Source organism: Seriola aureovittata, chromosome 19 (assembly GCF_021018895.1).
Source record: "Seriola aureovittata isolate HTS-2021-v1 ecotype China chromosome 19, ASM2101889v1, whole genome shotgun sequence".
NCBI lineage: Eukaryota > Metazoa > Chordata > Actinopteri > Carangiformes > Carangidae > Seriola > Seriola aureovittata.
The window spans coordinates 8,292,370-8,308,156 of NC_079382.1; the positions used below are offsets into that span (position 1 = coordinate 8,292,370).

Here is a 15,787-nt window from a genome sequence, read left to right on the forward strand (position 1 = left end):
TGGAGAGAACAGGGAACCATTTGATGTTTGCCAGTTGAAAGAATAAGCCTTCCTTTGGGTTGTGCTTTCCACAGAGGCACGCTGGGATTGAAAGAGCGCTTGCCCAGGGCTAAAGGGGATTTTTGGTGGGCGTCACACATCCAATTACCTCGGTAGCATCGCAGAAATCCACGGGGAATGCACACACAAACAGAGAGATACACACATCCACACACGTGCACGCGGGCACCCACGCACACACCCAACATGTAAGATACCAAACTGCAGGAGGCTCTCACTGCATAGGGGGCACAGCCAAATTTCACTATTCTGCTTCTGTTGGATCGGTTGCTATGGAATTCATGAATATTATCAGCATGTGCTGATATGGGGCTTATGATATAAATATGGATAGCAATATGGAAACACCACCCAGGTTCCACCTCTTTGGAGAGCATTATTAATGCATTCAGAGAAGCTATTACTGGATTTGCATGGGCTCTTCTGATGAGCCAAGAGGACCTGCGGATCCACTAATATGTCAAGGTTTATTGGTGCATTTCAAAGCTGTTTTGAAGTCCTCTGTTCTGTGGCAAAAGCTGGGATTTCTTGCTGTTTAATATCCCCACCAACAAACTTTAATAACTGCATGGTCCCACATCAGCACACTGAACACTTAGCCCAGTCATACCAAACTCATTTAAAACACAACATCCTGGAATTAATGCATCCAGACTATTTTTTCCTTTTTTTACCTCTACCTACACAGATTAATAACTTTAATATTTCCTGCTCCCTTAAAGCCAATGGGAAATCACACTTCACCAGATGTTACTATGAAATCGATTTTGCGGTACATTTTTAATTATAACAGATTTGTCATTTCTTTTAATAACGTGATGAAATGGCCTGGAGAACCGCTTCTCTTTTATTGAAGCTGATAAATCTCTAGTATCTGTGTAGTTTTAAATTACCTGTGACACTAGAGGGGAAATGACTCTACATTTAGTAAACACACCTAAAATATGAGAAATTCAAACCTAAAAAAGGGTATTTACATGGTAATTTGGTCAAAGCTTTTGCCAGAATTCTAATCTTAGGGGATACGTTCACAGGTAAAGTTTCAGAAGTTACTTCAAAATCATTTGGGAAGCTATGTATAATATTGTTCTTTTATATTTGAGTCTCGGCCCAGAATAAAGCCACATGTAGACACAACATATGTATTTAGGAGGTAAATACCAGTGTTTTACTTGAGATCCCAAGGACTGGCACAGCCGTCCCCAACAGTCAACTATAGATTGACTGTTGACCTGCAATTTCACACAATCAACCTCACCCCCAATTGAGCTTGGAGGATAAAATCCATTGTGAGTCTGGCAGTTAGCTAAAGAGAAAGCTGCTGTTCAGGAAAGCTTTTCTGCTTAGCACAGAGACCTTTGATTACAGCCCAAGAGCAGACTAATATAAACTCTGCCCCAATATATATTTTAGCGACCTTCTCAAGGTAATCATGCCAATGAAGGGTCACTGGAGAGGTCTGACCAGCCCATTCCTTATTATTAAGATGTCTTAACTACTCAGGGATGATGCCACTCTCTGAGGCATTTTGGTACAAACCCAGAACCAAAAGGAGAAATAATATTGCGTGCAAGGAAAAAGGCAATGTAAGGGCACAAGGAACATAAAATGGAGGGAAATGGGGAGAAGTAAAAATGATGAAAAAGGGCAGGAGGTCAGCTTGAGCTGTGAATGTGGCATTTCAGGAGGCCCCCCTTCAGGCTTCAGTCATCTTCAGATGAAACTAATCCAACTGACATGAAAGACAAGGAGAAAGGACTGCCAATGTGTGTCTCTCTGTACGCACGTTTGTGGACATGTGATTTTTTTATTTTTTTATTTTTTGTTCAAGTCTGGCACCGCTGAATGACTTTGATCTGAATTCCACTGTTTTATCGATGATGTGACATGATCGCACCGCTCACTCTGGCAGAATTGGTCTAAACACATGTATTAACTCCACGTATCACAAGATACTTCATTAAGGAAAAGTGTCACATTTCCAACCGGAACGCTTCCTGCATATAATACAATTTCAACATGCGTTTGAACTGCAATTTTGAATTGATTAGCAATTTGACTTGGATTAAATATGTAAAGTTTATGTTACTGTAAATCTGTCATTGTAAGGATTTGATTTGCCTATCAAACAAAAACATCAGAAAAGGAAATCTGGCCCATGAATAGTTGATAGTTGTTGAGGCCAGGGGAGAATGAGCCAAATCAAGCGAGACCTTCACTGAAGGAGAAAAGTGTGAGCTGATTGTGGCGAGGGGCAAGCTCTCCGAAAGGAAGCACACCTGGATTTGTAATAACTGAAGGCCAAAGCATACATTTCTAAGAGGATGCACCAAACCGTGAGGAGACTCGGGCAACACAGCAAGAGTAAATTCTTTATTTGACTGTTATCGGCGTATTGTTCTCAGCAGCTGATGCATGGCTATCAGTGATTCAGGCACCCACGGAGTATAAATACAGTATATCTCCCGGTAAAATAAACTGCTAAAGCTTTTTGCTGCAGCAGCCTAAATAAAGACAAGAAGGGAGACGGTCGACTATCAGAAGCGCGCAAGAACTCCAACATCTGCATTAAATCCCGCTCTGAGATTTCTTCCTCCACTGAGTGAAATCTCAGTGGAGAAGTGCTTTGCCAACTCCAGAGAACTCTGCTTGCTTTTCCATAGGAAGCCATTAACTGACAGTACACGGCTTGAGGTTATCCCCATGGGTGTAACAGCCTCTGGGATATACTGTGTCTGGCGGAGAGATGAAGAAAGCATGACGCTAAAGAGATTAGCTATTACATTGGGAATTTCTGTTAGAAGAATGAGGTTTTTAGAGACTATTGAGGGATACACAGAAAGCCAAATAATACAAAAAAGAAAAAAGAAAAAAAAAACGGCTCAGCAGACAGTGGGATATCCCTTTAAAGAGGCTGGGAGGTTTAGTAAGTGTAAAAAGCACACGTAATGACTGCATCACATGTTCGCAGGCACTTTGAGGCACGTTCAGCATCCATGATGAGGCTTGCTCAGATGGGCTGATGTGTGAACGCGGTGATAAACCGCATTGCTAAATTAATATCTCAGCAAAGTGTTGCCCTAGATAGATGAAAAAGCTCACGCGCACACAGAAAACGGGTACACATGCCCCCACACTCACAAACTGCATGTTCATCTGTGTCGAAATTTCGCCGTGCCTCTGCAGAGCCACAGTCAGTCTCCTTTTGCCAGTAAGGGAAAGACTAGGTTTGAGAGGAGGAGGAAAGTATACAGCATGGATATGAGTGGGGTTTTTTGTTTTGTTTTGCGTGGATGGGTGGGATGAGGAAGTATTGGTATGTAGTTTATGCAGGGTTGTCTCTATGTGCTGCTCCCCTGCTGTGTGGCTGTTTGGCATTGGTTTTGAAACTAGAGACTACTGAAGGCGTCATTGTCAACACATTTACTTCGCCACTGTTCCTGCGTGTCAGAGAAGCTTAAGCATTATTTGCCACAACGATAAGTAGGCCCCTTCCTGCAGTTGCCTCACAGCAATGAAATGGTGGTGATTTTTGAAGAGACACATTCAGCTTCACTCCCCCCTCAACCTCCTACCCCTCCAACCACCCCCCCCCCCTCACAGCAATCTCATCTGCTCTCGTGCACAATTGTAAGGCTGCTGCGAGGAGCTTTCGTTTCTGCAATCACTTCACATTTGTTTCAGCGATTGATTTCCTGGCATGTGAGCGGAAGGAGAGAATGAGCGAGTGGGTAGGCAGTGAGGGAGGGAGGGAAGGAAGGAGCGAGCAAGCAAGCAAGGAAGGGAGGGAGGGAGGGAGGGAAGGAGGGAGGAAACAGGGAAGTCGGAGGACATGCAATGCCAGGCTCACATACTGTCACCATGACAACAGACATCACTTCACAGGAGCAGCACTTAGAATGCCTGTGTGGGCTGAAGTGACATAGTTGAAGGTTGGCATTAGCCTCTTGTGGATGCCACAACGTACCAATCCTCTCCCGGCTTGCTTTTTTTTTTTCTTTATTTACTCCACAGTACCGCTAAAAGACGCCCTCTTGCTCTTGTCAGCTACCTATTGGGATTGCTGAGTGATTTGTTCTTTGTGTGTAAATGCAGGTTCTGCCAGTTTGGCTTAACAAAGACAATTCAATTGACTGAAATGCGTAAGGAAGACAGGAGGAGACATTCATATTCAATGAGCTCCTTTCATCATTTGCGTCACTTTGAAGCTGGCTAGCATGTATAATTCTCTGTGATTTGAAGTGATGCCAATCATGAAAATGATAACTCAAGATACAGAAAATACATCACAGACACGAAAAAGTAAAGTATGTAAAATATCCATTACACTTTATGAGGGTATAGAAATGATGTTTTTAAATGAAAAACCAGTGCATGACTCATCAAGATCTAATGGATGAATTAATGGATTATGTAACACTAGCTTAATAGTTATGAATGATCAAGAAATGTAACATTTAATGAATCATCAATTTCAAAAAAAAATTTAACACATTTAAGTCATACATTCATTCTCACGTCATCACGTCAGCTGCAGGCTAAAGCAGGTTAAAGGGTATAAGCTTCATACAATATTTGATCAGCCTTTCTTAAAGCATAAATGCACCTGTGTCTTCTCTTTATGCACAAATTAAAAACCTGACTAAAGGGATTTCGGTCTGCCCTTATCAGTATGCAGCATGTATGGCTGCATGCCGCACTCTCTGCATCTGGCATTGTTTATCTACACACGTACAGTATACAGTATTTACAAGCTGCCCAAACTGTAATGCACATAACAGGCATGACAGCATAATGAATGCATGAATGTCTGTTGGGGGGAGAAAAAAAAAAAGCGCACTCAGGAGCGAGTGAGATGAACCAAAACACGCAGCGTATATGATGAGATTTTAATGATTGTATGACTTATCTGTGAGTCAATGGTTATAAATTGTGCAGAAAGTGTGAAAATGAACCAACAGAGCTGTGACTCATATGAGCGGATCATGCTTAAGCCTATAGGGTTTATGCGCTATTGTTTTACTTATAATTCTTCTTATTCAACCAGAACCGTTAACTCAGAAACTTTCTAAGTCTTGGAGCAACCACTAAAGTGGATGGATTTTTAACCTCAAATATTCATGCTTCAAAATTTGCACGGATCAAATATTTTTAGGGTGCTTTAATATAAATTAAGTTCCAAAGAAAATAGCATGTTACATATACAGTTAGAACAAATCACAGCTAAAAGACAAACCCAGGCCAATGTAGCTGGAGATAACAACGGCTAGCCTCAACTACAGCTTCATTTTCTTACATCCCATTTACTGTACATGAGTATCCTTTTTAAGTACTTGTCCTTTATTACCATTAAAGACTACTTTATGTCTCTACGTCTCTACATTTCAAAGTGAAATATAGTGCTACACTCTGACACATGTTTTTCATCACCATATATAAAGTACTATAATGTGCAGTCTTTCATAAGAGTTAATTCGATATGTTTTGTGGCAGTTTTTAGTATGCGGTATAGAGCTGAGAGGAAATGACGGAGAGAGGTCTATGGCTGGAGATAAACCAGTTGAACCGTGTCGCAATCACATGGTCAGCGCCAAGAACCCCTAGGGCAACAGGCCATCCTTGGTACAGACATTTCATCTTTTACGTTTAACATTTATGATAGTCAGACTTAGACGGTCCAACATTCTGTCATCCTCAGGAAAAGCACAAGGCTACTGCTGGCTGATGTCACGAGGACATGAAGCAACAACAAGCACAGGATATTAGAGTTCCTGGTCAAGCTATAGGCATTTTAGCAATGCAATTACAGGCTGCATCCTCATTGACAGAGGTAAAAGAATAATAAATCGTCTTTCTTTTTAGGGCCTGCCATCACTTGTAGTCAGTGGTGCAGTAGTTACTTGTAATTACTTGTATTCATCTACCCAAAAAATGGGTAAAACGTCTTTTCAGAGAGGAACTTTTCACATTTTCTTATGAAAATGGCAACAGAAAAAGGGATGTGAAGAAAGCAATGCAATGCCAATGGGAGACTTATCCCAGGGATCTACATGTGTCATGAGTGATAGCTGCAACAACACTAAGATACTGTAGCTTTAATTTATTGGAGTTGGACCATGTGTCTGTCGGCATAAGGAAATTAACACTATTACAAGAAATTAAATCACGACAGATAAAAACCCTGCTGCTATACAACGTAATATTAGCATGACCAAGGTTGACATTTAGGATTTATATCTTGTTTTTAATGGTCCAGGTGATAAATTGCCACTTGATTAGAATGTCAGGAGAGAATGGGAAAAGTATCAGATCTGGTTCACTGCAGGCCTTCTCTGCAGGTTAGAGACCATACTAGACTTCATTAAAAGTACAGAATTACTTTTGATTCTAACTAAACCAGGGCACAAGGCTGGGCTTGTCATGCACCAGAACAAGACTTAATGAATGAATGACTACAAGATCATTAGCAGCAGCTTTCTGTCCTCAGCACTGTACAGAGCAGGACAAGTAGCTCAGGGTTTGGGGATGTGGGCTTAACAGTTGAAGCAGCCAGCCAGGTTACAATAAGCTTCTTTGGTCCGCGGTGGGGATTTGGCCTTGAATGATCCGGAGGTAAATTGTGTTCCTGAACTCATCCAAATCCTCACAGTAGAAGGAGGAAAGTATTACAGCTGTTCATGGTGTGTGCAAAGTAGCAAAAAGCTACATTATACTTTCTAGTTTTCAACACAAATCACCAAGAAAAAATATTACACTCAGTTAATATCCATACTGAAAATACATTCCATTCATCACAGCTGCGCATGACTTTATTTTTGCTTTACAGCAATGCATGAGATCTTCTTTATGAAACATTTGGTTTCAATTTTAATTATTCTACTGATCTCATCCGAAAGCAGTGACAGATTCATAGACACAATTCAAAATATTACACAGGCTTTGTTGTACACCATTATTGAGAGGCAAGCTTGGTCTAAGCTCTTCTAAATGTATAAATGCAATTCAAAAATTGGCACGCATGCACATAAGTCTTGGAAATGTGCAAAGATACTAAAACTGTAGAGAGATGTGAAAGTTGAGGTGGTTATCTTGATTAGATTTGACTTGGCACTAATACCTCCTGTGTATTTTGGCAGCTGAGGTGGACAGTGGAAGGAACAGCCACAACGCTAAACTAATTGGAGTACTCTTATAAATAACAAGAAAGGCTATCCTCAAATTCTGGATATTGTAAGGACATCTCTGCACTGGACGGTTGGCAGAAGGAGGTACTGAGAATACTCCCTGTTGAAAAGCTGACCTACACCCTTCAGGGCAATGTCAAGGGATTTATTAAGATATGGCAACCAGTCTTGGACACGGTGGACCTCTCTGGACTGGACTTCGCTCTACCCAATTAACAACGTTGGAAGCAACTACAGCAGATACTCTGGTAATTTGAATGTAATAATATCAGCCCGGTGGTGTGCGTGGGTGTGTGTGTTTTTTGTTTTGTTTTGGTTTGTATCGTGGTTGTGAAGCTGTGACTCCTGCTGTTTTTGTGTTTTGTTAAGGTAGTTCAAAAACTATGGAAAAGTGTTTGTGTACATATTTGAAACTGGAAGTATATGTAGTTTCTGCAAGGAACCTCAATAAGAAAAGCAAAAATAACGCATTAGAAAGAGGGAAGAGAATTGCTTATTTTCTGTTTCTGAGGACATTGTGGTAGTTGACAACATTGTTAAAATCCCCTTTACTGAACAACTCTAAAGCCCCATTTTTCCATTTTGCCTACTGCCAGACTATACACAGCTGCATCTTTCAAAATAGCTAAAGGGGGCAGAGAGAGGGCAAATCCGAGAGTGGCATCCGTCCAGTGGAGAGTGCTAGACTGCCACACGGACACACACCTCACACAAACATGGGCAACGTGACCTCCTGGCTTTCACGGCTAAGCACCAAGTCACAGAGTTAAAAATTAAAGGGGCATTTCACTGATTTCACACATATGAGATGCATGACTCAGCCTGTGGTAACAGGTAACAGAGATGCTGGAGATGCTTTTTAAAAGTCTGTGAAAATAATTCTGATGATTTCTAGGTGATGTCATTGTGGGAAATGTAGGATCATGTGTTTTTGGAGCTTGAGCCATACTTATGACTAAAAATCAGGGTAGCTCAGCTTCTATAGCTTAAATTTGGACCATTTTAACAAACAAATCTCAGTATAAACCTGGTATATGGCTGGACAGTGTCTAATCCCAAAATGCAATTGTACAACATGCTGTCAACATAAAAATAAACAGGCTGTTTTACAGGAGTGCCAATGCTGAGACTGTAAGTCCATGATTTTATTGATGTTTGCACTATATACTGTTCCATCATCGGACTGGCCATAAGGAGCACCAAGAGAATTCCCGGTGAGCAAGCCAGCAACCGGAAACGAGGGTTTCTGTCCACTGACATGTGAGAGGGCTTTTAATTTGAAACAGGTACAGAATGGGAGTGTTGAGTTTGTATTAACACAAAATACAGTAGCTTAAGCAGGGCAAATGGGAGCAGAACAAAAAAAGGCATTCCTCTAATAAAGATGTTACCTGCGGCAGTTGAGGTAAATAAAGGCCCCAGCCACCAAAAGTTGAAAACTGTTGGGGATCCGCTGTAAATGCCACCTGATAACATAACAGAATCTGTTCCCACCAAATCATGTTTGAAAGAGCAATGGCCAATGGGAAAGGTCCAACACTCAGTCAACCAATGGTTTAACTTCATCACTCACTCAACTATATCACTCCGTCTGTCACTCACTCAGTCACAGACATCCGCAGATGTAGCACTGGCCTGTGGGCTGGTCAAGGCAAAAATTGTCTTTCACAGGTCCCATGGCTTTAGGGACATGCAGGAGGAAATGGGTGGAATACCCCTTTAATTTGACCCTGGAGACTATGAAGAAGAAGAAGCAGCTGTTTCACCTTAATCGCATTGTATCAGAGTATTAAAGTAAAATTGTCAAAGATTATCCAGTGAATACTGAGCACAGCTGGAGTGCTTCAGAGTTTAAGTTCAAACATTGTCTCTGCAGTGTATATTCAGTGCCAGTCTCAGAGGACTTGGTCCAAAGAGAACCGACATTCGGTATGATTAAATTGGTGCTATCTGAAGCCCCACCCAGGGGGTACGTAGTAATCCCCAGAGTGTACCGCACATTGTTCCACTGCAACGAATTGCTTCTTCTACCCAGCTGTATATCCTCATTTGCCTCTGATTGAAGCGAATATACTGTAGACGTCCATTGGCTGTTCTCCGGGGGATGGAGAGAGAGAGACAGGCAGAGGAGAGAGACAGGCAGGGAGATAGAGACTGAGAGTGGGAGGGAGGAGAAGAGATAGAGTTATCCGTGGTCTCATTACGGTGGGAAATGTGAGGGTCCCGATCCAAGGGAATGATGAAGGACTCTGTGGAGGAGGCCTCTGAGAACCAACAAAGACGGCTTTAGTTTCACTGGCAGAATGAATTTGCATAGCTTAGAAGCCAAAGCGTCTGAACCGGGGCTCATGAAAAGAAACCCAAGCAATTGCTTGGACTTCAATGCAAACGAGAGGGAGCGAGAGACAGAGAAAGAGACAGAAGGAGAGAGAGAGAGAGAGAGAGAGAGAGAGAGAAAGAAGTGGGATGGGAGAAAAAGCAGTAGGAACTTTTTCTCTTCAGTAGCATAACACAAAACGAGATCAGGAACATCTGCACATCCCATGGAGGTTGTCGCCGACTGACTTTGATGCAAAGAGAACATACTGAAGGCGGTACATCTCCAGATAAAGTAACAAGCAGAAAAGCATTTCCACGCTATCATAAGAGTCATGTTCCATTGTAGCCATTTGATATTATCATTGAGTGCAGATTAGTTGTCAGCAACATTACACGAAAATGTCACTTTAGAATATTTAGCAGGTTTGTGGGTACATCATGGGATATTTCCACTTGCTGTAATGGAGGAGCAGCTACTTGCCTATTGGAGCTCCGTGAGGCAACACAGAGATGAGCACAGGTCAAGATAATAGAGTAGTCTCTTAGGGAAGGGTGTGTGTGTATGTTGTGAAAGAAAAAGATACACTCCCAGGAAAGAAAGGAAAAAAAGAGGAAAAGATGGGGAGGACAGGACAGAGAAGGAGTGCAGCAGATGTTGTACTTTAGTGGTGTCTATCTTTTTCACTATGTGGCCTGGAGTCATGGAGCGATGACTAGCCTTCATCAATCCTCTTTAATGACTCTGGCAGCACCACTTAACACACTAGTATGTGATTTCTTCATTAGTACACCATGATTCCACCATTTAGTCAGCAGCCATCACGTAAACCGATGCGCAGGGATAAAAATGATCGTTGAAAGTCTCATTTTCGCAAACTGTCCCATTCATCTGCTATTGGGTTCATTTGGAAATTCGAGAGAGAAAACGATATGTGATGCTTTGAATGCAACAAAAAGGAGATGATGGAATGTGGTGGTCTACATAGTTATTATTGAAAAAAATAAGATAATTAACCACAATATGGTACTCTATAAACCCTGTTGTGAAACTCTACCACTTCTAAGTTATCGGCACCACTATGTTATCTTCTCACAGCCTTCATTTTATTCAACTCAACCTTTCATGTTGTGGTGCACAATACTCCATTTCCCTGAACCCCCTCCCCATGTGTCAAAACCTTCAGTGAATACAATGAGAAAGGACACAACATGCATGCTAATGTTTTGGCGCTATCAATAATAAATGTTGACTTTTGAACCTTGCCATTTTCATTCAGACCACCTGTCTGGAGACGTGCTGTATGCTTTAAACATTGAGGTAACATAAAGGAATTTGCAGGTGGCTCCTCGCCATTTACAAGAATGTTATATATACTTTTAAGCCAATAAACATCTCTACCTGTAGCACTTTTCCTGTTGCTATGCCAAAATATACAGCAGCAACAAGAAAGCAGAACAGATGTAAATCCTTACTAAAGCACACTTACTACTGGAGTATAGGTGAGCCACAGCAGTGATGGAAAGAAAGGGGGCGAATATGCTCTGGGGAATTTTCAGTCTGAACAACAAACATGCATCCACACGCACGCACAAACGCAGAGAGTTAAATACTCAAACACTTCCATCTGCTACATCTCCCCATCTCCCCGTCTCCTCTGCTGCTGCTGCTTTAAGCCTATACCAGTCCACACATACCACTATGGCAACACCACACTGAGCATCATGGGATATGTATCCTTCTAATGAGTTTGCGTCTTCATCTGCACACTCACGCTGTAGCACGGACAGTGTGCTCACACCGAGAATCCGTGGCTTTGATCTGATATTCATGTGATCAGTTTTGATGGTTGGTGTCATGCCTGTCTCCTCTGAATATATATGTACGTATATATGAATATGTATATCTTGTAGAGACTGATTTTATGGATACAGATATTGAATCAAGTAAGGACAGGGATTTCTTGAGACAGCAATGTTTGATGAGAGGCTAAGTCCTCAGGTTTAAAACGTAACATGCAGGGATTCACTAAGTCCAAACAACAGCACTTATGTACAAATCTTGCACTGCCTAATGAGCGCTGAAATATTTGAAGATGAGGTTTGAAGTGCAGACTACACATTGCTAGATATGTTCAATGTGAAATATCTGCAACAGGTGTTAGAGCAGGGGAGATGTGGTGATCTGAATAAGTGTGCACATACATGAGCAGTCACAGCTGCCCTGACATGTGCTGTGATTTATACTCTTATTCACCTCCTCCCTCCAGAGCAAAAGGATAGAAAAAATCCTGGTGCATCATTGGTCAGGTGCAGCGCCATGGCTGTTCCTGTCATGCTCACACTAACCTTTTATTGCTACATCATCTCTGCGCGCACACACGCACGCACCATAGCGACAAAGATCTTTTTAGTGCTTGGCAACGGCCTCTGAAACACACAACCCACATCTGTACTTGACCTCACATTCTCCCAGCACAACCTCCGCTTTGGTCAGTGCCACTGTCACTGCCGACAGGTCGGGCTGTGCGCCTCAAGGTTTCCTCCCTGTCCCAATGTTAGTGCACATGAATCATTATTTCCTCACAGTGCTGCTGCTGCTGCTGCTGCCGCCGCTGCTGGGAGGATGACGATTCATATGAGACATCATCTGTGCCACTGGTTGCACAAGCATACAGGGTAAGGGAGAGAAATGAGAGAGAGTGTGTATGCGTGTGTGTGTGTGTGTGTGTGTGTGTGTGTGTGTGGGAGGGAGAGACTGAGAGAGATTCAGACAGACATAAGGAAGAGGTATCTCAACCACATAACAATCACTCATGACTGTGCATACTAAATGTCACTGCTGAACAGACTACAGTCCTTATGATGACATTCAAAAAATACATTCGGCCTAATGTAAGGCAAGTGCCATGCCGACATTTTATGACGATGATTAACAAATTACATGTACAGGGGACCAGTCAGAGGCTACAGGCTTCAAGACACATCAACCAGGTTCAAGTGTAATTATCTATGAATGTACCTTACTAAATTTAGCCTGCTCTCCTACCATCCTGAGTGATGGATTGGATGAGAAAAGGGGCTGTGCATGATTGGCTACACGCGCGATTTGCTGTATAACCTCAGGGTTTCTGAGAACATTTCGAGCCTCTCACTCAAACATGGCACTCAGACCTGGTTTGTCACCCTTACACCAGTTGATGTTTTTCTTTTTTATATTGCAGGACTGTGCGCTTCTAAAAGGAATAAGTGGCGTTTTCTGAGCGGCCACTGTTTTACAAGGTCATGATCACATTTGGGTTTTTTTTATAGCAGAAGCAAACTGCACACACTCACCGTACACTCCTTGACAACGGATGCCCTCCACGATCAGCGCCAGCAGCCCCAAAACACAGATAATTAGATCCATCCTTTCACGTTAATCTCTGCATATCCAGCTCTCAACTGCAAGAAGTCCTCTCCCGGGAGGTGTAACTGAGGTGCATAGACACAGCACTGCTCCGATCCACACGTCGATTAATTTAGTCTCAGTATATAGGTTACTGTAAAGGTATTTATGGGCGCAGGAGGCAAACGGACTCAGGTAGGGATGGTTTTGATGTCCACTGCCACCAAGTCAAAAAAGCGCAGCGCTCGCGGCACAGAGACGCCGCGGAGGATGCGGGGAGGTAGGGAGGCGCGGGGAGTGGGCTGCAGAGAGCCCGGCCTTATAACAGAAACAGCAACCTCCCCTCGACTCCAGGTAGGCGCGCTTCTCAGAAACCGTGTGTCACTGGACTTTAGCGAAGACCCCCGAGGCGGCAAACCGAGGGGGCGCACAGATGCTGTCGACTACGGGCGGACGGAGGCTCGGTACACACGGACATAGCTCCTCTATTCCAGCTGTGGCCACGGCTCGCTCCGCGGATGCTGCTGCTGCATTGACTGCATGCTGTCAAACGAAGCCATCACATCTGCTGTAGTCAAACAGCAACAATCAAAATTCTCACTGTTTCCATCTTCTGGGCGATGAAGTCGTCAAGCTGCTGATGGCGATAGTACAGTGAAGGCTCGTGCGCTCACAGTCACATCACGACTGCACCCCGACGCCGCGCGCTCAACTCATCTCTCCCGGTGGCAATGACAAGGGGAGGTGTCCAGTCCGGTGAGGAGCGGAGCGGCTGACGGTTCTTCCACAGCTCCTCGGCGATGCCCGATGTTGTCTCGGCGTTATGAGACCACTTTGTAATGAATTCACGCGACGGTGGGAGCCGGATGTGCCCGCCGTGGAGCCAGTTGAGCTTCAGTCACGTTGCGCAATACGTGCTACGGAGACCGAGTGGCACCGCAAACGGTCTGTGGCTACGTCAAGAGGTGCGTGGCTTCCAGCGCTCATCTGTATGGGAGGCTTCGCTCGGCGTCAGGAAAGGCATGAGAGGCGCAGCTGCTGGATGCTGCGAGGGAGAGAGAGGGAGAGAGAGAGAGAGAGGGAGAGAGAGGGAGAGAGAGATGGGACCATTGGAATTCAGGAGGTCTAGCTTTGGCAGACCTTTGCAATCAACACCAAACACAGTCTATACTCCTGTCTGCTCATGTTTCACCATGCCTCCTTTATCAGACAGGGAGGATGAGATGCGCTCTGTCATGTAGCATTCATCTGCTACATCAGATTTCTTTGGCTTGAAACAGTGAGATGTCAGTGTTATTCCGAGCACACACCGCTGCTGGCACAGGCCTACACATTTTCTAGCAATTTTTTTGGCAATACACAACTTTTAAAGTTTTGAAGAAGTACAGCTAAGTGGTTCCCAAATGGGGTCCTAGTAGGGCCTCAGGGGTCCTGCTGGCAGTTCCAGGGGGCTCCTGCAAAATGAGAAAACCAATTTCATTATATTCAGTTCTGTCATATTTAGTGACTAGATATATTCCAGCTGGAGAACATGCAGCAAGGACTACTCTGACCAAGGGGTTCACTCTCACCATTGTCCTCCAAGTGCAGTACTGACTCACGTTCTTGCAGACCATTTCAAAGCAACATAAGCATTATATTGCAAATGGATCCACTTTATTGTATTTCCTGTTGAAGTGTTTGGCAGAAATATCAATAGCTGGCAGGATCTAAAAAAGTAAAGGTTTCCTAGCAACACAATTTCAATAAACTGTCTTAATTAGTGTGACATATTCCCCAGTGGAGAAGCAAATGCTTTTGGGACAAATGGGGATGAATGTCAGGAGCCACAGTTTGATCCATGATCAAACAAACAGTAAATACATTTGGCAATGAATCAACACTCAATTATGTTTCACTGTGATTCATTGCAATTTATAATCATATTTATAGGCCCTTTTAATTCAGTTATGGTGTCATACGTTAAAAAAAAAAAAAAAAAAACATTTAGAAGTGACACTACACAACACTACAGATAGCTGGCCGGATTGTTTCTGGGATTTTGTCATTCAAGCTGAAACAGCTTGGCAGAGTCCAGAATCAGACCATCCAATTCAAAAACTGTAACATTGTCTTGACAAGTAATTTATTGGGTGTTGAGTAAATGTTTCTCTTAAAGCAAATGAAAAAAATGTAACTTTATTTGACTCGTGACGGAAAAGAAAGACCATCTGTAGCACAGAGACGGTCCATACAGGGCCGTCTCTTCATAGGCAGCTGGGTGAGTGACTGATAGTGCACCAGTGGGTGGTTTGGCGCCCTCTACAGGACCCAATTAAATGAATTCATTATCATGCAGTCATTGGAGGTTATGGCCACTTTGTGACCAGGCTATAATTTTGATTGTACATGCTCACTGTTTAAAATAGAAATAAAGACGACATCATGATTATTTCATTGCCTCATGAGATTTCCATTATTGTTATTAAGCTGAGCTGTCAATATCTGATCCTCAGACGAGGATCTCATAGTGGGACAGAGGAGTAAAATGAATTTAGAGGAGTTAATATTTGATATAGGCTATTCTAAATTTAATTTTAGGATTTAAATGATTAATCTTGTCCATCCATTTCACTCTGTCATTAGTGTGGTGTCCTTGGACCAGCAGAGGTAGAAACCGAAATTATTTAAAATTAGTTCTGTCTATTCACACTGTGCATCTGTTTGTGCAGGTGTAAGAAAAAATGATCCTTTGATTCCCAGATAAATAAGTAAAAAATCTCCATTCAGCAAGTCATTTAATATTGAGTGTCGACTTCGGCTTGAATATGGTAAAACTAAATTTTACTTGTCACTTTTT

At 42.8% G+C, this 15,787-nt stretch overlaps 1 protein-coding gene across 2 annotated transcripts in view; it reads right to left on the reverse strand.

Annotated features, from left to right (window-relative positions):
- Positions 1–15,358, reverse strand: part of LOC130187502 (MAM domain-containing glycosylphosphatidylinositol anchor protein 2-like) — a 173,370-nt gene extending 158,012 nt beyond the window's left edge. For both annotated transcript variants that reach the window (XM_056405174.1, XM_056405173.1), the window contains exon 1: positions 12,897–15,358. In XM_056405174.1, coding sequence (XP_056261149.1) covers positions 12,897–12,969 — 73 coding nt within the window. In that variant the 5' untranslated portion in view covers positions 12,970–15,358. The remainder of the gene's footprint in view (positions 1–12,896) is intronic.
- Positions 15,359–15,787: the final 429 nt, after the last annotated feature.